This window comes from Dromaius novaehollandiae, chromosome 4, assembly GCF_036370855.1.
Source record: "Dromaius novaehollandiae isolate bDroNov1 chromosome 4, bDroNov1.hap1, whole genome shotgun sequence".
In the NCBI taxonomy this organism is placed as follows: Eukaryota; Metazoa; Chordata; class Aves; order Casuariiformes; family Dromaiidae; genus Dromaius; species Dromaius novaehollandiae.
In genome coordinates this window covers 36,778,658-36,801,737 of record NC_088101.1, presented here as the reverse complement: position 1 = coordinate 36,801,737, position 23,080 = coordinate 36,778,658, and the positions used below count along the sequence as shown (strand labels likewise).

At 37.1% G+C, this 23,080-nt stretch overlaps 2 protein-coding genes across 8 annotated transcripts in view; one reads left to right on the top strand and one right to left on the bottom strand.

Moving 5' to 3' along the window:
- OTUD4 (OTU deubiquitinase 4) overlaps positions 1 to 3,587 on the top strand; it is a 36,236-nt gene extending 32,649 nt beyond the window's left edge. For all 4 annotated transcript variants that reach the window (XM_064510769.1, XM_064510770.1, XM_064510771.1 and 1 more), the window contains one exon: positions 949 to 3,587. In XM_064510769.1, the coding sequence (XP_064366839.1) occupies positions 949 to 2,184 (1,236 nt within the window). In that variant the 3' untranslated portion in view covers positions 2,185 to 3,587. The remainder of the gene's footprint in view (positions 1 to 948) is intronic.
- Positions 3,588 to 6,004: 2,417 nt separating this feature from the next.
- On the bottom strand, positions 6,005 to 23,028 carry ABCE1 (ATP binding cassette subfamily E member 1). Of its 4 annotated transcripts, none has more exons than XM_026106166.2 (19): positions 22,851 to 23,028; positions 22,213 to 22,294; positions 17,190 to 17,362; positions 16,794 to 16,879; positions 16,182 to 16,279; positions 15,665 to 15,782; positions 13,567 to 13,704; positions 13,347 to 13,416; positions 12,128 to 12,224; positions 11,120 to 11,209; positions 10,409 to 10,530; positions 9,611 to 9,832; positions 9,102 to 9,161; positions 8,961 to 9,019; positions 8,672 to 8,782; positions 8,436 to 8,578; positions 8,221 to 8,343; positions 7,018 to 7,129; positions 6,005 to 6,781 (listed from the first exon to the last, which is right to left on the bottom strand). In XM_026106166.2, exons 3-19 carry the CDS (start codon positions 17,290 to 17,292, stop codon positions 6,734 to 6,736), a joined length of 1,800 nt encoding a protein of 599 aa, XP_025961951.1. In that variant the 5' UTR covers positions 17,293 to 17,362; positions 22,213 to 22,294; positions 22,851 to 23,028; the 3' UTR covers positions 6,005 to 6,733. The 4 variants fall into 4 exon arrangements, with proteins under 4 accessions (XP_025961951.1, XP_025961953.1, XP_025961952.1 ...); XM_026106168.2 differs by having other exon boundaries at positions 22,217 to 22,294; XM_026106167.2 differs by lacking the exon at positions 22,213 to 22,294.
- Positions 23,029 to 23,080: the final 52 nt, after the last annotated feature.

Sequence of the window (23,080 nt, the reverse complement as noted above, 5' to 3'; positions counted from 1 at the left end):
ATTTTCTTAGACAACCTTGTGCTTCCAGTAGCCTTGCATGCTATTGTGTGGCCTGAAATGTGTACCTTTGCATTGTACTACTAAAAACATCCTACAGCTATTATTAAAATCCTATAGCTACTATTAAAAACATCCCTCTTGAGCCAGTTGCTGTCCATGTACTATGGATGCAAAGTCTGTACCCTGAGTCACTGCATGATAGTTAGTTAAAATGGAGGTAGGGGAAATGGAAGGGGGTCACTCCCTGAGGTAGATGACTTTAGTAGTGTTAACATAACCCATGTTCACTAATGGCTCAGAAGAAGTTGCAGCTAAAAATGTTGGGTGTCCATACTGTGACTCCCACTAGTATCTGGAAAGTATCTTGTGTAGTAATCAAACCTGTACCCCTACTTTATGAAAAGACTTCTAGCAGGCTAATCAGTAGGTTGCGTGAATAAATAAGGGTTTCAGTCTTTAAGGATTGTCCTTGGGACAGTGACCTTGTTTCAGGTGTCTGTGCAGGTCTGTTTTTGAGGTGAACATGTGTGTATGGTATGATTTTGTTTTTATTGTTATTATTTTTTCCCTCTGGGAATTTTGAAAAGTGAGGTAGTAGGGCAGATTGCAAATTAATAATTGTGATTTTTGGAAAGTGAATTGGAAATGCATATCTTAAAATATATAACTGACACATGGCTTACAGCATCATGTTTTTAAATTAACTGTACAGGAACTGTGCGATAAAGTTTCCTTAGTCATAACTGTTGCCCATTTTCAGCTGTATCTGGTGGGAAGACAAAAAATGGGAACATGATCCTGAAACCCCAGAAATTCTTTGGAATTGAGGGCACTCTGAAAAAAGTTACTTTCGTTTCTGTAATTAACTGTTTCAAAATGGTAAACAACCTGTGTGCTATTATATGTATGTGAATGTTCAATAGACCAAAACTTTTTTTTGTCTTTCAGGCATACAGCTGTCCCATGTGGGCACCCCATTCTTACTTGTACCCCCTGCATCAGGCCTATTTAGCTGCTTGTAGAATGTACCCGAATGTTTCCCTTCCTGTGTATCCGCACAACCTCTGGTTCCAGGAGGCTCCGACTCAGAATGAAAATGAAACTGCACGAACAAACAGGCACTTTCCTATTCAGAATGAGGCCAGATCCAATGGTCAAAGTCCACAGGTTGATAATAGGTCTCCATCACTGTCTCTGATTATACCTACAGCTCAGGTGTCAGAAAGTCAAGGACAAATCTGTGTAGAATCGGAGACTCCAGTGCAAGCTCTTCACACAAACTATGACGAGTCCCTGAGAGGGAAAAATATGTTCCCACAACCACCCTTTGGACCCAATCCCTTTATAGGAGCTGTTCCAATAGCACCTCCTTTCTTTCCTCACTTTTGGTATGGGTACCCAGTTCAGGGTTTTATTGACAATTCAGCAGCAAGACCTAATGTTGTCATGTCACCTGAGGACAAAGACGCAATACCTAGCACCTCTGCAAACATGTATTTGGCTAAAGAATGCAGCCCTCTGGTTCCTGGAGGGAGCTGTGTAGAACAGCCTAATGGTGGCAGTAGCTCCAACACCGTACCGCTCCCTGTGGCTGGTGCAAGCAGTGACTGCGGTGCCCCAAATGAAACTCTGGCCAGGGCACCTAAGTTGGAGCAAACTTGTACTTCCACTTCTCCTGCTAAACAAGCAATAGCTGGGCTGCAAAATCGTGCTCCGCAAATACAAGGGATTGAGAGGCAGGCAGTGATGCCAAACACTGCTACACCACTGTTGGCAGAACCACCAAAAAATGAACTGAAAAATACCATTCCCAGTCGTAAGGAGAAGACTGATAAAGTTAGAGACTCCAAGGGTACTGGTAATCTACAGGCAGAAAGCAGGGCACAGAGAACAAAGGAAGAAAGCTCTGAAGATGAAAGTGAAGTTTCTGATATGCTGAGAAGTGGCAGATCCAAGCAATTTTATAACCAGACTTACGGAGGAGGCAGAAGGCCTAGACTGGAATGGGGTTATTCTAGCAGGGGAGGATACCAGTTCCAAAGAAATGAGGAAGCCTGGAAAGGACCACCCAGCAGAAGCAGAGATGAAGGCTACCAGTATCAGCGAAACTTTAGAGGGAGGCCATATAGGAACGATAGGAGAAGGGCAACACTGGGAGATAATCAGAGGGGGCATCAAGCATAGAATGAATGGATAATTGAAAATTTTCAAATGCAAAAAGTAATTTGATGTAGATGTTTAAAATATCTTTCTTTTCAATAAAGCCCAAGGTCTTAAGTTTTGGTGAGTAAAGACCAGGAGGATGTGAACTCCTAGCATTTTGTTTCTTGGGGATTACAAAGTTTGTTTGGCTTAGCATTTTTTTCCTCAATGTCAAATTAGAAAACATAATATAGGTTTAGTGTTTGAATTCTTTTCCTCAAAGGTTTGTTTGTGATATAAGATGGTTAAATGTGTTTCCTAGAGTGACAAATTATAGCATTTGATGTGATCTGGATTCTAAAATTGATGGTAACATTGCACCAAATATAAATGTATATTTTATCATACAATGCCTTAGTTCTGAACTGAGCTAAAGGAATTCTCAGCCTACTGCACTGTTGTCTTTGATATGCTTCCAACCCAAAGGCCTTTCATCTCAAAAATCTGTCAAACTTGAATGTTTCTCTTCTGTGTGTTACACATATGGCAGCGAGCTAACCTTGTGTCTTAGGTATGTTGTATATAGTTCTTTTAATATTCATAGGGTATATTTTTGAATTTTAAAAAGCATTTATTTGTTGAAATCAAAATCAAGACAAGCAGTCAAGAATAGCTGTGTATGAATTGATAGGAATGGCTGTTTCCACCAAGAATTCTTAATGCTGGTGCAACTAGAATGGTGCCTATGCCAACTTAATTACAAAGACAATAAAAATGTAGATGCTATGCATTTCCAAAATAATTCTGCATCTGTTATAATAGCAGAAGTTTTTTTAATGCCACTTTAACACTAATGCACTGACAAATCCTAGATGTTTTGTGAGGAGAGATGCATAAAGTACATGTTACTTTTCTTTTTTTTAAGTCTGTATGATGAGCTACTGTTCAGTATTCTTTTTGTTGTTGCACTGTTGATGCAAATTTGTGTTTTGCATGTACAACTCATTGCTGGAACTACTTTTTTAAAAACAAGATGGATATAGTCTCCAAGTGTGCTCTGCTTTTCCCTAGAATTCAGAAGAAAGTGGCTTCTGCCTTATATTTTTACACTGTCAGAATTCTGATTGCTGTTTCTTCTGACCCCTTGAACGATCTCTGCAGTGTTCCTCTTGCCTTTGCAGTTTGGATGTTCAGCTGTCCAAACTCAGTGTGCAGTGTGCACAGTATTCACTCAGCTCTGTTGCTCTGTAAAATAAACTGTTGTGTATATTTTTATATCTCTGTATATACTAGTGTAAGAGGTGATGGTACCCTTTTATTAATGTCTGAGATTGTACACCCTTGATCAGGAAACTTGAGTGATGATAGTTATATGTGGAAAAAATTTCTTTTCAGATGCATGCTGTGTACAAAACCCCTAATTAAAATAAATGTTTGTCCTTTCACTTTTTTCCTAAGTGATATTTATGTATTGGAAGGTACTCTTGTAATGTCATTAAGTCTGTGTTTTCATTCTGCTGATACAGCCACTTGTGGACACTAACAGAAGTATGAACAATTAGCAGTTAATGTATTGGTAAGCTGCAAAATACTTAAGAGGGTGCACAGACTTCATTTCTGGTTCTTGTCTGAAATGGTGGCAGTAAAGGCTGTGCTGGGTGGGGTGTGTAAGTGATGATTTTGTTTATTTGTTTGCTTTGTTTTTAACCTAAATACTCTTCCATTCAGGAATGTACTCAGGATTTTAAGAGGGTGTCTTTTTTTCAGGCTGAGAACTAAGTAAGCACTGAGGGCTATAGTTTGTGTGTGTGTGTGTGTGTGTGTGTATATATATATATGTGTATATATATATGAATGAATACTTACGGAGGTTTCTTGTCATGCTTTGTAACCTTCTAAGACAGACAACTTTTGTAGCCCAAATCTATCTAGCAGTCACTGAAATTCATTCAGTGCTAGAACAGGCACTTAATCATATAAGCTTTGCAAGAAGAAAGGCAGGACACATTCTGCAGCTATTTCTCAGGAATTAATGGTAAACATAGGTGTGACAGTAACTGGTAGGGCTGTGCTATTAGAATTTAATTTTTAAATGACTTGCAAAGTATTTAAGCTGGGCCTGTGCTCAACCTTGCTGCTCTAGGAAGGTTAAAAGAGGACTCAGAAGTACAGATGTAGTGTATTTTCCCTGCCTCTACTACTGATAAATAGTTTTTCCTCTATTTTTGCTGAAAAGCTTTCTCTGTGCAAGATGTTTCAGGCTTCTGAGTCCCACTATGTATTATATTTAGAATATATTGAACTGAGGTGTAGAGCTTCGGATACTTGCTAAACCAAATCTTTAACTAACTTACCCTCATTTGGGCTGATTAACGAAAGATGGAGAACTCCAGTCCAAGGCGGTTTCTACTTCTCTGCATGACTTTCACTGAACTCTGAATTTCTTAGTTAGCCTTAGTTAGCGTCTGCTCTTGTCTATGCACCAGTCTTGTTGCTGGCATAAGGCTGTATTTATTACCTGTACTCTTTCCTGGAACATCTTTGTTAGCATAAGCACAATATAGATGGATTTATGCTGTCAGACATCAATAGGTAGTGTGTATGTAATGCCTGAGTCTACCAAGACTATAAAATACCTGAATTACTAACAGACATAATGGCTTAGAGAGGAAGGAGGGGGGAAAAAAAAAAAGGACAAACTGTTGCCATTCCCCTGTAATTTATGAGACAAAGATACAAACAGGAAAATAAAGCCAAGTTTTCTTTTGTCTCTGATAGCCTTTTTGACAATAAAGGCAGAGTAGGCAACTATTGCATGGAAAATACCTTCCCTTACTTCACTGGCTGTGAGCTATATAGCTGAAAGAAATTTTGTAGACATCTGAAAATAACTATTTGTTCAACTTTCTACTTATAATACTTTTTCCCTCCTGCTCTCTGAAGGACCTTACTTCAAAAAGCTAGCTTGTTAGAATCAATTTTTTTATAAAGTTACTTCATTTTTGTCTGCATTAAGCAATCAAAACTTCAGGCATTACTACTTCTTGCATCTTCATCTCTTTATTCCCCTGGACAGATGATGGTGTGTTTCAGCAATTATGAATAGGGCATGAGACAACTGTGATTCATCTGCTACCAAATCTGGATGGAAGGATGACTTTACCCTCCACTTCCCTTCCTAAAAGAACTGGTTACCTTTTATAAAGCAAAACTTTGAAGGTAGTGCACATGTCCTAGAAAGGGTATGTTTTGTAGGATGTATAAGCTACTTAATGATGTGTCATTTTAATGTGCTTCTCAAAAACTGAGCTGATCTTAATCACAAAGTAGAGGAATGGTTAAGACTTCAACAGCACTTTCCTCAATCAGATAAGCTATATTCTGCAGGCAGCTCCTCCCACATGTCAGCTAAACCATGTTACAGCATGTGGCTTCTACTCTTCCCTAACTTTCGTTGGTCTCATTTGACTAGGTGGCAGCGGCTGCTGCTGCAGTCAGTGATCCCTCGCAGTCTGTGTCTGCTGCAGCTCAAGGGAAGCTTGAATCTACCAGATGTGGTGTGGCCTCTGTCCACTGAGGCATCACTCCCCCTCTCAGAAGAAGAGGGGCTGACCTTCCAAATGGCAGCTTGAGAGATGTCAGTACTAGAACTCTACTAGCAGCTACTGCAGAAGCAGCAAGTCTTGGTAGAAGCAATTGCCACTTTGACATGTTGCAAGGCAGCATTACTGCTTTAAACTGAACTCTATACAGTAATAATAGGGTTTAAGGCAGTTCCATGTATTTATTTTCATAGGGCCAGTGTCTAACCTTAAAGTAGTAGCTATCTGCAAAGTACAGCACAGATTTTGATTACAAAAGATTAAAAGGATTTTAATATTTTAAGACTTTATTCAACTGATTATTCTGCTGTAACTACATCTGAGAAGATGTAAAGGGACAGAGGACTGAGGTGTAAATCTCTGTATTGTCATATGTAGTTTGTACTGCATCTTTTGTGTTCTTTGCTAACATGAGAAAAGGTGTGCATGACAACATCATATAAAAATACACACGTACATACTCACTGAATTAGTAATTCAATAATTTTTGCACTGTATCACAGAAGAGCGTTTCCATTTATTTATGAAACCCTCACTGAGAGATTCAGCTTTTTTAAAATAAGATTAGTTTCTGTCTCTTGCTATTCTTTGCAAGCCTTCATCTTACACAGGAAACAGCTTCAAAGATTTTTTTTTTTTTTTTTTTTTTAAGTTAAAGTCCAGTCACCACTTGGTACGTGAGTAGAATGTATTGAATTGAAAACCTCCCTTAAATTTTGAAAAATCTGGAGACACTTTTGCACAATTTTAGGGTTGTCTATTTTGAATTATTACAATGAAAATATGGCTGTTACCATATATAGAAAGTGGCAGTTTTACTCTGACTAGAATTTACACTGCTACTGGCCTGTGGTGGTGCACACAGCAAGAGAGTTTAAGCTCCAAAAGATGAAGTGTTCTAAAACCTGATTGAGTCTTTTAACCCACGACTGTTCAGACTTCAATTTGCATTTGTATATGCCAATTAGAGAGATGTTCAGAATCAATATTTAGTCATCCAAGAAAAAGTAGTTTCCACTCTTCTTTTGTTCCACATCCTTAAGAAGAAAAAAAAGTCAGTGTTACTTAAAATAGTTTTTGGCAGACTAGAAAGCTGAAATGAAAGGCACTTATCTAAATTGCTTTCTGCCTTCCTTATAATTCTTACTACTCTTTTCACATGTTTTTTTTCAGCAGAGCAAGACCAGCAGGTCAGTCTTCATTTTGTTCCTTACTTTCAAACCTGGGCTTATATTAAACAGTCACAGTTTCAGCACTGTAAATTCTTTCTTACCTTGATTGAATTGAGTTTGTTTATTCTTGGTCTGTAATTGTTGGGGTCTCTTCTAAAAGTGATTTCAAGTTGAGATAAAAACTTATTCATTCCAGCCAAAAGAGTTTGAGGACTGTTAAAGAGAATATAACTTTAGAAGCGGTACATGCATTCTCCTGCTAAATTTTCAGAAGTTCTATGCTTGTAACTACAGGTACATCTGCAGAGCTAGGCAGCTTTTATCTCCATCCTGAGCTCATCCAGGTCTGGTAACACAAACGTGGTCCATGTTAGACATACTGGGATGTGCTACATGTTCAGTCAAATAATGTCTCAAACAAGAAGCCATAACTGCTACCATCATCTCTCAGGAGTATCTGAGCATGACACTACAAGGCTTCAGACTGCTTCCTTTGCATTCTCTTTACTTTATATATGCAACACTTGTGTGCACTGCCACACAATTATTTACATTAAAAATCTGAGCTGCACTATTAGTGAGGTGTAGCAAAAATTGTAACAATATACTGAAGCAGTTAAATAATAATAATTAAAAAGACCAAACAAACTAGCACATACAAAGAACTGATGTGTTTACTTCATCCGGCTAATATTAAAGTACTTAGTAATTACACTGGTTTAAGAAACTGATTTCTGTTAAACTGCTCCTCAAAAAGTCTCCATAATTTACATAAAATTGTTTACAGAAACAAAAATCAGAAGGGATGGCTTTTACAGTGTAAAGATCATAGCCTATGTACATTCTATGTTGCTGTCAAGACCTGTACTTCACATGGGACCTGTGGATGTGCAAGAAACACCTTTAGTTAACCCCTTTCTTTTAACATACTTGGAAATTATTTTCCTAAGCACACTCAGCCCTTTTTCATTCCTCCCAAGCAATGTCTCTTAGTTGTTCTCCTCTGACTACAATTTAATTGCTATACAGTTGCTTTAGACTGTTTATGCCAGGAGACAGCCCACCTTTTGAGGTCTTAGATGGAGACTGCATCTACACTTCTAACTCTGTGCTTAGGCAGCCTTGCAGTGCACATCAGTACCATTTTCTCTCCTTTGCTTCAAAACAAAACACAGGGCCTCAGGACACTCTTAATTCAGTTTAAATGCAGCTTAAGTTTAACTAGGTGAGGATTTTTCTGATAAGCAATTTATTTCTTTGTTGTCCTCTTGTATCTTGTTTACTAATCCAAACAAGTCTCTTACCTGTTTGCAAGTGTGTTCTTGGAAGGAATACCATCAAAAACAATCACACGATCAGCAAGATAAGTAGCCATGATAAAGTCATGTTCTACCACAAAAGCTGTTTTTTTAGCATGGAGAATGAAACTGAAATAGAAAAAATTGAGAGATAGCTGAATATAAATTTATTGTAAAACTACTGAAAATTTCAGGCAGTTCTCCCATCATGCATATATTACCGTTTAATGACTCTAGCAGCCATCAGACGCTGTTCAGAGTCCAAATACGCTGAAGGTTCATCAATTAGGTAAACATCTGCAGGCTTACCGAGACAAAGAGCTAATGCAACACGCTGTAACTCACCACCAGACAAAGTTTGAACCTATTAAAGGATAAAAAGTAAACCATATTTAATTGGGGTACAGGTATAGAATTAAAGAAGAAAAGTTAAGATGTTATCTCAGGCAATTAATACCTCTTGGTCAATGATGTTTTCTATCTGAAGAGGTTTCATTACATCAGTTACAAACTGGGGGTGTGTATAGGCATCTCTGATCTTCTCATGCAGTAGCTGACGGACACTTCCCTATTTAAAGAAAAATGTTACTGCTTAGTTTTATGCAGCCTACCACAAGAAAACAAAAAGAAAGAATATAATTAAAACAGCTTTTTGTTCACAGCACAAAGAAATTCTGCCTGTGTATTAAGAACATGCTTTTTGTTGCTCACACAACACTTAAGTAATAAATAAGGCTTAAACGTACTGTAGATTTAGGACTGATCTTCTGTGGCTTGTAGCTGACATTTAGAACTGGGACTTCACCTACAAAAAGATAAAATTCATTATGAAAACAAGAACCTTTCCAATATCTTCAAAATAGGTTTCAAAACCTATTAAACACTACCTCCTTCATCAGGTGTAAGTCTTCCTGCAAGCATTCGGATAAATGTAGTTTTGCCAGTTCCTACAAAAACGTAAGTTACATGTTACTTTAGACTTAGATCTCTGACATTTAAGTCACTGACAAAACAAAATAAATACTTTAGAATATACTTTTAAGTCAGACTACTTTGATAATTCCTATATTCACTTCAAGCAAGTAGCACTTGCTATTACTGGCTTTTTCAAGCAGAAGACACATTTGAAGCTACAATAGTCTAGACTTGCTGCTAGCTCACCGGGTCAATCATCATATTGCCAGTCTCAGTTCTTAAGATGGGGTAACAAAAATGCAATGACATCATTAACATTCAGTAACTTCAAGTTCCTACTAATTAGATAGTGAGTTTATGGCATTGATATCTTCACTAGGAAATGAGGAGGTCAACCTCACTCAAAAACAGTAATTTAGAAGCCTGGCTCACAGACTGAAAAGAGGCTTTGGAAGCAGTTTACAACAAGAATTCCACTCACCATTTTCCCCTAACATCACCATGATTTCAGAATCAGTGAATTCTCCAGCCACTATGGACAGTTCAAATTCTCCCATCTTTTTTTTCATTCCTGGATATTTGTACATACACATCTTCTTAACCTCTTCTTCATTAGCTGTCTCAGCCACTTTAAAAACCAAAGACGCATCTCGAAACCTTAGATTTTCTGTTGGAACATAGCCATCTAAGAATATGTTTATGCCTATGAAGGGAGAAAAAAAAAAGATGTTTTTTAAGAAAGGCTACATAAACAAAACCAAGACATTGATGGATTCTGATTCTTGGCTAAAAATTCCTGGCAGATAAGGAGACTGTTGGGTTTTAAATGGCATGTGAAAATAGGCAACAAAACCTCTTATTTGAAAGCGTGGAAACAATGTGAATTAAGTGAATAATAATCTTACTAAAATTACAAAAAAGCTGTAGAAGCTCATCCTGAAAGCCTGTAATTAGTACAGTGTGTAGAGTTTAAAGGAACTACTGCTGTTGGACCCACTCTCACAAAAAAAACCCATTTATCACTAAGTCTCAATACAAGAAGCATCATCAATGCAGTTGAACACTACATACGTACTATGCAACCGTGTCCTGCCCTTTCTTTACTATTTACAGTGTCTTTTGTGTAACTCCACTGTTCACAAAACACTTGCAAGTATCAAAATCACATCCACAGCATTAGACAAAGGGCATTTTAGTTAAGGCTTCTGGACTAAGCTATACATTTTTTCTTTCATACGATTTTTTTGTAGGATTAAAAGAAAAACACTGCAACAATTACCTTCTCTTACACTGAAAGGCATAGTAACAACACCGTAAGCACTTGGCACACCGTACAGGCAGCAGATAAAGTCAGACAGATAATCCAACACACTTAGATCATGCTCTACAACAATAATGTACCTGAAAAATAGAGCCACAAAGATATTTTTATAGTTCATTACTAAACATTTTTTTCTTACTATAGTGTTGCATACTTTAAAGCTATCACCATGATTCTCATTTTAATATGCATTCTTAGCTTTATACTAAATAAGGACAGAGTTCTAATCTCTGATAAAAAAAAAAGCAGCTTGTTAACTGTCCAATAAGCAAACATTTTGCATGACAGTTAAAAGTTCATCCTCAATATAAACTGACAGTTTCTGTAGGTACAGTGAGTGAAGAGAGCTTGACTGGCTGGAGTGAAAAATACTTGATATATTTTAAGAAAATAACTGTTTGTGAGAAAGAGATAGAACAGCAATATTAGGGTGAAAAATAACCACCTATATTTTCATGTTCTCACTATGTTGTTTTCCCCACTGCTGAATTAGGAACTAGTTTCCAAAATGCAAAGCAACAGAATACTATTGGCGTAGGATATTTTAAATATCTATTAATGTACCACAGGAAGAAGTTAGCACTTGCAGGGCATGGACTGGATTTTTGTTCAGTCTGTAAACCATCACTTATTACTACGTCTAGCAAAATAGATTAAGTTGATGTTTACCTGTCAGGGTTTATTAGAGATCGAATAGTTATGGCAGCCTTCAAGCGCTGCTTAACATCTAGGTAGCTAGAAGGTTCGTCAAACATGAAGCTAGCGCAAAAAGAAAGAAGAAAGTTTCAGTGAACGCAAGCTTTAGTTCATTAACATATTCAAATCAATAGTACATTAAATACTAACCTTTCAAACATTAAGTACACAGAAATAAAAAATTATAAACATTTATACAGAGACAGAGAGAGGGAGCGAGGGAGGGAGCGAGCGGGAGCGAGAAATATGTACTGACACCTGCCTTGAACCTCTGATAACTATAAAATGAAATTGTTAAACAGTCCGAGTTAAGTATTACCTTGCCAAAAACTCTAACAAAGTTATGAAATGTTAGAGAAGTCAGCAATCAGTTAGGAATCCCACACTCAGTTCCGATTCAGCTTAAATTTAACATGAACTTTGAAAAGTGCGAAAGTACCAATTTTAGGAGACTGGAATAAGGGCCTCTTCCAAAAAAAAAAAAAAAAAAAAAAAAAAATCAGAAAACCCTCAGTCTTCTGATCTTGCTTTCTTGCTCCCAAGGCCAGGAGTCAGGAAACAGCATAGATGGGACAGAAATTTCCTGGTTGCAAGATAAGAAAAGAGGGACGCAACAAGTTCCCAAAGGTGGGCAAGGGTCTCCTTTTTGTCCTTTTCTTATTCAGAGAGGAAAAGTGAAGTACACTGTCAAACAGGATATATTCATGCAGGATTAGGAAAAGGTTATGAAGTTGTGATGCTGTAACTTAAGAAAGGCCTCTGAAATTAGCCATTTCTAGCCAAAGGAATTACAGTATCAGGAAAAAAGATTATATATGGAAGAAATCTGGATCCCAGCTGCTGAGTTGGCATAACAAAAAACATCCAAAAAATCAATTATTTCAAACAAAAAGTATTATTTCAAACAGATCCTCTAATATAAGTCAGACGATACTCTGAGACAGACTATTAAAAGCAGTGTGTAATAGAAGTAAAACATACATATCAGCCTTCTGAATGCACACAACTGCACAAGCAAATCTCTGGAGTTCTCCTCCTGAAAGGTCCTCAACATTTCTTTCTTTCAGATGGGTTAAGTCTGGCAAAAAAAGTTTAGATATTTGTTATGCCCAACTGATGAAACAGTTCATTATGTTTATTATCTATAGAAACATGTATAATCACAGTAAATATCCTATTCAGAGAAAGAATAGAAAAAAAAAAGTATTCAGTTTAGATACAAGCATTATAATGCCATTCATAAGTCATAACTTGCTTTGGCTTTTATCAATAGCATTAAAAGATTAACTTGAACTGCTGTTTCCTAACATGCTGAAGGGTTACATTTCTATTTGTTTTCCCAGCATACATTTGGTGAACATTTCTGGCCCTAAAAGGAAACTCTACCAGTTTTAAAAATGTTTCCTGTTAGATCCAGCTGAAAAGAAGAGTTCTGATTTTCAGGAAAACCGAAAGCTCCTTGAACATTATAGCCATTGGGTGAAGCCAGTATTTTCTTGTCAGCTTCATGAGCAATCAATTTCAAAAACTGCCAGTTTTGCTAAGAAGTTCAGTGGGGCTCACAGACCACACTCTTGGCAGCAGGATGCACCCCTACCTTTACCAAAACAAACCCTGTTTTTAATTTAGCAACACCTACATTAGCACCTGAATTTATTAACACCTGACTCAAAACACTTTAAAAATGCACTGGGGCTGAACTATACAGATTTTCTTCTTAATAATTACATTCTTCTCAGAAATCAGTATTACTTCCCTTATAATCATATATACATACATATACACAATTTTAAGCCATTTGAAAAAAGGGTTTTCATACTCAGGTAATATTTTCTTTACACAACAGTTCTAACAACAGAAGATGCTAAGATTTTGCCAGAACTGCATATGAGCAAGAGCAGCAGACTGTAACAGGAATTTTTCCAGATTTAAAAATAAGCACTTCCTACTGTGTAACAAGGACTGCAATCATTTCTATTCCTATTAATTAACTTGTATCAATTAATTTCACTAGAAAGTATTTCTGGCATTGGTTCAGATACGCCTACAGTGAGTCTTATGTTTTACACCAAAGCATCTTTACCTTTTTTTTTAATACAGTTTAGTTTAAACCCATCATTATATTAGTGGCAAACTTTATTTTTTCAGTAATTATAAATTTCTCAAATCCTATCAAGTTTGATTTTACAAAACTACTTACCGAGCTGCTGACAAACAACAGTTTGTGTCTTAGTTTCATCCTTTCTATCCAAAATTGACCCCACTGTTCCCTGAATGATAAATGGAAAAAAAAATAACATTTAATATTTCAGATAGTAGTGTATTTTTCACACTAGATTATACTACTAAATAAAATCCTCAAATACATGAGAAGTACTACAGGAGAAGCTCCCAGCTTATTAGCTAATAAAGTTTCTTACCTTTGCAGCTTTAGGTATCTGGTCCACATATTGAGGTTTAATTATGGCTTTCAGGTCATCTTCCAGGATCTTGGTGAAATAATTTTGTAATTCAGATCCTCGAAAATAAGTCAAAATTTCTTGCCAGTCAGGTGGATCCTGTGGCAAAATTAGAGTCTATGTTTACTTACACTATTTTAAATGCATCAAAAATGTTTAATTTTAAAATTCCAATCAACACAACAAATACATTATGCTTGCAAGATGAAAGAAGCCTGGATAAAAGGTTTTTACTAATTTCCTATGTTGCCTCTGCAATAGTTTCCATTAAAAAATTTTAAGTGCAAAACAAAGGCAGGAGCTCAGACTTTTCTCAGCTGCATTGTTACTAGCTCTTTCAAGAAAAAGCATCTTAAATTTGCACCTAGACAGCCAAACTGTTTCTTTAGAATAAAGTTAAGAAACTGTAAGGGTGAAACTACTTCACAGGAGAAAACACCGGTATAGATTAGCATAACTGAACTTATTTACAAACCAGAACTTGCCCGGCATTAGCTCTCCAAACCAGCTAAGCCAGGGAAAAAGGGTTGGATTGATAGAATTAGCCTCTCTGCTTCCAGCAAACATTTCCAAGGAAACAAAAAATGAAAAGAACTGTTCAGAGCAGTCACCCAGGGAAAAACACAACTTCTTACAGTGTCATTTTATGCAGCATTCTATTTTGGTGCTCAATTATTATGATGGTAAATAGCACAGACACAACAGAGTGACACAGCTGTATTTCCAAACCACTCAACTACAGAACGGAAATGCTTCGTAAGTTTTAGAGCAGAAGCAACATGGAAGACTGAATTCATACCACGTATTTCTGTGGTCATAATGATTTGGCTCTTCACACGAAAGTCTGATTTTGGAAGCATGGTAATTCAATTAAGTACATTCAAAGAGTCAAAAGTTTTGCTATTTCTGCAATATTACCACCTGAAACAAGAAGTCCACAAAATAATGTAAACCACACTTAAATGATAATGGAAAATTAGATGGAAAATGATTATTCTTCTGCAGTTTTAAGTGGCAGGCATGAAATAAATTATCCATTAAAATATCACCTTTTCAGATAAAGAAACAAGTGAAAAGAAGTTTGAGAATACTTGTTCCTACAAATTATTTTTCTTGGAAAAGAAAAATGAGTAACAGAAATCAATTGTCACTATTGATTTGAAAGTGAAAAAGGTGGTAACTGAGAATACTACCTGATAAGAAGAATCACAACAGTTTGAGAGACAGAGATATCTCTTTTCTCTAATAATATTCACTCCTTGGACCGCAGTGGTAGGTATTTTATAAATATTTTGCCTTTTGGCTGCACAAATTGACTTAGCACAAATATATAGGAAAATGGCTTCTGGTTTCCCATGCAGACAAGCAGATAACAAATTATGATATGTCTGACTCTCAAAAAATACTACCAAAATTTATAAATATTTAGTCCACATTATACAACATGAAGAAGCTAAGGACTTTCAAAAGCATATAAAAACGTACAGTGGGATATATCCTCACCAACAACTTCTTACAATAACCAGATATTTTACATGAGATCACCTTTCAAAAGAATTAAAGAAAAGAAAGCCTAAGAGATAACAGGGTTAACAGGATAAGTACTCATATCACTAGATTTGTTCAGAGAAAAACAAAGTTAAACTTGGAAGCAACTCAATAACTCAAGCTATCTAAATTCATTGATGTAAATATGGAAGTTGTGTGGAAAAAAACAAAATTGAGTAATCTTTTAAAGACTGTTATAAAAAAAAATCACCTATGACTTAAAAACACACGTCTGATACTCATATTCAATGAGTTACAATAATGATTTAGTTTGTAAGCCTTATCTTTCTTGAACAATATATGAAGTTTCCAAAAAAATCTTTTCATAAACATCCCTTTCTTACTGTTCTGCGTTGAGCAGGCCACTGACAGCTAAGATGAAAAGTGCCGTCATCCCTGCAAATTCTACCACATTCACAGATGTGAAAATTCAAAGCGAAAGAATATCATAAAACATTAACAAAACTACAGCTACCTACAATGCCAACTCTATTCTACTGCTGATACGTACGTCATATTTTCCAAGATTTGGCTTCTGTTTTCCTGCTAGAATTTTCAAGGCAGTTGATTTTCCAATACCATTGGTTCCAACCAATCCCAGTACTTCACCTGGACGAGGGATAGGCAACCTGGATACAACATTGATAATGTGGATAATATTAATTTAATGTCATCAGACATCAAGATTTGGTGGTACAGTAAGTGTTATGACTTGTTTTCAAATGTATTAATGTTTCACCTTATTTTGTTAATCTGCCAATACAGTCTTCAAATTAAATGAATATTCCTAAAAACTAGAAGACCATAAGTAAGATTTAAGAACCACCTGTTTAACAGGATTTCTGTGAAGCGACCACTAAAATTCCATCTCATTACAATGCTTTTTAATAAGAGAAACACAGCAATCAATATTCAGAAAGGGAATTACTGAGATGGTAACAAAAAACACCGTGATGTGAGCTTCTAGTTCAAATGATCAAAAACTTGGAATTTATGTTTTTTTCACATTAATTTGGAAAAAAAAATACCTGTGAAGTTTGAAGGCATTAGCACAATATCTATGTGTTGTTTCTTTCTCCAGGTTGCTAGGTAAGTTTACAATTGACAGGGCTCCGAAAGGACATTTCTATAATAGAAGATTACGTATTACTAGTGCACACAAACAATTTATTAACAAAATTATCTTTTGTTCTGTACTCCACCTAGCTGTGCTGTACAGAATATCTGAATGAAATATTTTTAAAAGAAAATTACTCATATGAAAACATAGCTTCACTTTGTTTACATAGTCAACTTTCTCCAGAACATTTCTATACCATGTTTTCAAAATTAAATAGTTGGCAATTTAGAGAGTCAGTCTATCATACAAATGAGGTACACAAGATATATGCTATTGCTCTAGCACAATAGTGTCTTTCTAATGCTGTATCTCTATCACCACAAAAAACAAACAACTCCCTCCCCAACGAAACAGCTCAGTAATGTGATACAGTACTTTGCTTTATACAAACAATAACTGTTAACAAGATCTGATTACTTAGGGAAACAAAACTGCTTTATGAAGTTGCAGTATGCATTAGTAAAGATAACAGCATAATGAAGAAATTTTATCATTTTAAATAAAGCAGCCTAACTTTTACCTTGATGCAAATACCACAACCAATACAAAGCGTTTCTGAGATCCATGCTATTTTGCTCTGTGATGTGACTTCTATGCAAAGTTTTCCTAGTGAAAAAAATAAAATTAACTTAAGAAAGTTTTTGATTAATCAGATTTCTTATTGGTACTACTGCATTGCATAGAGAAACATGTATTAAATAACTTCACTGAAGCCTCGGATCATCTAAAGACCTGGCATTACTGCCATAATTAGTTCATGCTTGCAGTGATATTTCAACTTATTATGAGTCTTACTTTGTTTTATAAAGCTTTTATATTATTAAAAAAAATGAAAACTTCTGCTAGCTCCTTGTAGTAGGATATTATTTAAAATTTCTCCAATTATTTAAATATTTTGTTAAATTATTTCTCTTACCCATTCGAACCACAGGACAACTCTTTTTGCATTCTTGACGGCATTTCTTTGGCTTACACTTGTCATGGTTAACGATAGCAATTCTTGTTAGTTTGTCTGCCATAATGCACAGCTTAAGGTTAAACACGTATACCAGTCAGATTATGATGAGGAGGAACTGGAGACTTCCAGAGCTTAAAAACAAAACAAAACAACAACAACAAAAAAAAACAACAAACAAACCAGAAAGAGAACATGATTACTGGCAACACAGAGAAGGCCACACCCATCTAAAGTTACTACTGGTAAAGTTCAGAGATGCAAAATCTAATCCAGTCTTCAAAGTGAAAATTTGTATTTGCATACAGAAAAATAATCCAGTCACAACAGACATACCATGAAAACGTTTGATAGACAGGAGCTTCATTTCTATTTGAACAACTATGCTTAAATTCTGTATTTCCTAATAGAGTATCATTGATTGTAATAGATTATAATAAACAAGGTGCTTTCTAAAAAGACTATTTTTAGCAGAGGAAGCTCTTGAATTATTAGATGATTGAATATTCCTGAAATTACAAATAAAGTGCTTGAGCAACTGAAATTATGACTTGTATTCCTCTACACAACTGCCTGTTGCCTTGCTTAGACACCTATAATGCAGTTACAAGCACTGCATTGCACTGAGAATCTATGAAGTAGCCATCTGTAGCAGGGGAAGGGGAGGAGGGCGAATACTTTTAGTTTTAAGTCTTGACAGATAAAATCCATTCCTCTTTTACTTAAAGTGTACTGATACTTTTTTGCTTGTAAATATATTCACATAGAGTACTGAAAATAATAGTAATGATATTATCTTCATAGGAGCAATTCACCACTATGGACCATCCCCTCCACTCGCTCCTGTTCCAGAATGTAGCAAATAACTGAATTATGAGGCTATCAGAAGTTTACAAGATTTTACTTTGGGACAGAGGACAAGCAGATTTTTTTATGTCTAAAGAAAGACCACCAACATGTACAAACCACCTCCAGTTTCAGTTTAACACTACTAAAGAAAATGATGGCAGTCATACAGATGATGTCAATTCAAAATCATTTCAACTCAATGAAGTATGTGTCAGTAGTTCAACATAACTGGTCAAGGAGTCTTGAAATACTCCAAGTTACCACACAATCTGCACATGGTCTTTCTTCCAAGAAAAGAATTCCAACAGTTCTTATTAAAGTCTTTTCTACTGGGCACACAGCTCATCTCTGCCCCAACAAACTAAAGAATCCTGCAGTGCTTTAGAGACTATTTACTACATACGCCTATCGTATGAAGAAAGGTTGTGACTTTCAGTCCGCTGAAAGAAGCAAGAATGTATGAAAAGATGGTATATGGCACATATTTATTTCATTAAACACTATCCATTCCTAAACCCACTTGTGAACTACAACTGAAAGGAATCCTACAGACACTAGTGTGTTATGAAATTAAAAAAGAAACTGGCATCTATCTAATAGGGAGCAAAGATCAGAAATGAAGATGTTATTGAACCTTTAAATCCATTATTTCCATACTTACCAATATTTTAAGTGCTTCCTTTTAAAAGTGGTAGCCTTACTTCCTTTTTCAATGCCCAACATATTTTTAATGTCTAAAGATATTCTTTATCAGATGTAAATCAATGCAATTATTAGTCATGCCTTCAACTTCTACCATGATAGTCTCTACTTTTAATATTTTGAAGATTTTTGTTCTTTATTTCCTAACAGCTTACATCTTATTAAAAATAGTCTTAATAAAGGAGCTGATGTTTTTTAATATAGGATTGTTTTTAAATACCTTTAAAATATTTTATGACAATTCTACGTGATCATAACAGACTGACAAATTAGGGCTGCACATTGTGACTGCACCCACAGAATAGGCCACAGAGAGAGAAACTGGCTGATTCCATACCACAGTAGCTGGTACATTCATTAAGGACATGGGCTTACGATTCTCGCTTCAATACATTTTCAACAGAAGAAAATAAGAAACAGAAAGTCTTACTCTTAAAACTATAAGGATGTCTGAGTCAGGGTAATCTTCTAGAAGACTGGAACACTGGAGTTTGTCAGTGTTTCAAGGAAGACGAAGAACGATTAGGGAACATATCTCACTTCTATGAAAAAAGTCCTCTAGTTTGTAGTGCACAGGGTATTAGGAGGTGGATCACCCACTTGCTCTCTGGTTTTCCAAAGTGTGTCTCATCTGGGTCAGCCCAAGCTCCGGCAAAGCTTGCACGTATGGCTGAGGACACTGAGCAGCCAGACCATACTAGTCTATCTCCTGGGCAGGGCTCTTCCTGCTAGTCATCTTAGCTTTTCATTAGCGTGAAGGCTGTTTTCTGTGATCCACAAAAGCAAGCTCTAGTAGACAGACCTGTCACGTTTCGGGAGCTTACCTCCTCTACACGGCCTCCCAAACCTGTGCTGGAGATTAGTACCTAAGTGGTACAGATAGCAGACCAGGACATAAACTCAGTCCTCAGCCATCCCACCTTCCCGTCTGGCATCTCAGCTTAAAGCGCTGAAGGAGGAACATGGGGTGGGTTGCTCTAAAAGACAAAGTCAAGCATGGCTTGAAGCAATTAGTCTTTGCCGCCTACTTCAGTGAGCTTTCTAACCAGTCTTGGTGGGAAAAACAGACTAAAGTTTACACCATTACCCGTTGCTGAATGAGACCTTCGTTAGCAAGTAATACAGCAGCTTAGGAATTTTTTTTAACTTTGTGTACAGAAAAATGTACTTGATTTATATATGAAAACGCTTAACTTTGGTGAAGGGCCCTTTTCAAGGGTCCACAAGTTGCAGGTGTTAAGTATGCCAAGCATTTTTCAAATACTTTATGGGGGGGGGGGGAGGAAATAGAAGAAAAAAAGAAATAGAAGTATTGAACCAGCATAGAGACATTCACTCATGCCTCCCTGTTCCCATCTATACGATAGAAGTGTCAGTTTTTTGAAAACTCTCTGGGGGTCTTAAGTCGTTTTCAGAAGAAAATATTTTGTAACTTCTGTAGCTTCTACAATAGCATTATTTCCAGGCCTATCCTAATCCTAGACAGGATAGCAACTGTTCATAACAAATGCAACCTCCTCCCCAAAACAAAAAATCCAAAACACATTTAAATTTCTACAGCTTCAAGCAAATTAAAAAACACTGTCCAAAACCAGACTGAGCTCAAGTTACATATTTCTATACAATTATTTCAGTGGCATTTAACATATTGAATAGGACTGTTTGATTTCACAGTGCAGACAGTGGAACTCTCAAAGCACTGAATATAGGTTAGGAACATATACAATATGTATATGCTACAATATGGCATACCAGTAATTGCTAGGTAGAGTCAGCAGTTTAGGGGCAGGAGGAACTGGTATTCAGAAATGTTTAAATTCAATTCCATATTTCTGTTTTCCAAACCAAGAAGACCAGAATTAAAAACAAAGTGCAACCATATTAATTTGTTACTAATGACAGAGTAATACATTAACTTAAATTAGTGAATTCTGACAGAAAGACAACAGGAAATCTTTCCAGAATGATGGAGTGGTGACACAGGTAAAGAGACTGTGAGAGAGAATAACAACTGCTAGCAAAATAGTTCTAAATCCTTGGCAATATCATTTATTGAAGCCAAAAGCTGCCCATTAAGTCTGATTATGACACTTAATTCAAACACTAAAGCATATCTACAAATAAGGAACACAGAAAACGTTATCACAAGCATTGTAAGTCAATGTTCTTATGCTCCCAGATGCAACTGCTATCTGAGACACACGGGGTGGTGATGTTGGGGGGAAAGCATGCAAGCAGGCTGCCACAAAAGGCAGAAGTTATCTAGATTCTGTAGAAGAAATTTAAAGTACTTCCATCAGGAAACTCTCATATTTCTTTTTTCTTTCCCAGACATTAGAGCTACATACAAGCACCCTGCAATTTACTGAATCAAGTCAATTATGACAGAGGACAACTTGTAATAGCACTGAATTATTATTCAGAATTAAACATGCAAACATTAATAATGACAATGAAGACTGAAGCATAACCAGAGACAAGACAATTCAATTCAAAGTTGTGAAGGAGAGATCTGTGTTCAGAACTGAACCACACTTCAGTTCCTTTGAAAAAAAAGCAGTGAAAATTTTAATAAATTGCATTTCATCAGATCTAAATGATAAATAGTGGGAAAAAAAATGAGGATGAATGGCAGTTACACTTTCCTCTGAAAATTATCAGCCTCAAGAATCATCTGTCAATGCATCTTTAAAGAACTATATCCAGTTATGCCACAACAAGAGCAAGAAAGCTACAAATTAGATACCCAACGAAAATTTAAATGAAAGACATGAAAATTTGTTTTCTTGTTATTACATAAGGGAGTGCATTTATAAATGCCAGAGCAGAAATAACAGTAAATGTTAAAAGTACAAACAGGGATCTACTGAGAATTAAGAACTAGTCTACTAGAGCTAGTCTACTAGCTTTGAGGTTTGTTTTGGAGACAAAGGTAATGTTGTACAAAGAGAAGTTTAAACCAGCCCCAAATCTCTTGTTACTGTATTTATCTCAATATATTGCTTATAAGGCACAACATTAATATAAAAAGAAAAACAATGTTAACAAGAAAACCATACGATCAACTATGCTGACACAGCATGAGTGGGTATGTTTAGCTGGTGTTGAACAGTATTAATTAATTATCACTCAATCCTTAGTATTTCCTTTTAACAATAAGTGAAATGCATAAGAATAAGCCCATATATTAGCAACATCTTCTACCACATGAAAATTATATGACTATTTAACGATCATTTCTTTAGGACAACAGTTTAGAAAAACTTTTCTAAAGTTTTTTCTAAACATAGTGCAGAACCTTAAATTTGAACTTGAACTGTCACAGAAACTTGCAGGTGAAGCAACTGAGTGCATTCCAAAGAGGAAGCACTACCAAGGTCCTACAGAAAATCCCTTTCTGTATTTTTATGCATCTTAGAAAAAACAGCCTTACCTACCACCATGTGAAACCTGCAAGAAGTCTTGATCTCTTCACCACACAAGCGCACACACGTGGATTTTAATTTTCTGACAACCTGGCAAAACAGGGCTTTTTTCTCCACCAGAGAAATTCCTCAATTTCAGGGAAGAAAAATACTGATTTTTACCTGCCAAGATGCCCGGCCATGACAACACGCTAAGCCTGTATAGGGGTCTCTACACGCAAGCAATTCCTATGCCTAATCCCAGAAGCACAGCGGGCTTTTCCCCTTTTTTCACTGGGCTGCTATATAGCAAAGGACGGCCAAAATAAAATAAAATAAAATAAAAAGCTGCTAGGAAAAACTGACCGACTCCGTGTAAGTTCGCCAGGAAGCATGAACTTGGCGTGGGGGCAAATCCAGCTGGGAGAGCGACTCCTCCCACCCGACAGGCACGGATGCTTCTGCCCCCGGGGAAGGCACCGGGCTGCACAGGGGGTTTTGGGCTGCGCGCAAAAGCCCCCTCCGGCCCCCGCTGCTCGCTCGCCGCTGGGCCCGCCCGCCCGCCGGCGTCACGAGAAGCCGCAGGCCGAGTCCCCGCCGCCCCCCGGCCCCTTCGCTTTCTCCCCCTCCCCGCGCGAGGCTGCCGCTCCCTCCGGAGGCCGCTTACCGGGAGGGGGAGGGGGAGGGGGAGGGGCGCCGCCGCTGCCGCTCCCCGGCCGGGCTGGAGCGGGGAACCGCGTCGCGTCCTGCGCGGGCCGGCGCGCAACGTGCTCCCGCCGCCACCCGGCCAAGATGGCCGCCGCCCCCGCAGGGAGGGGCCCGGGCCGCGCACCATAGAGAGAGACGGGAAGGGCGGGCGGCTCACCATAGAGAAAACGCGCACGTTGAAAGAGAGAG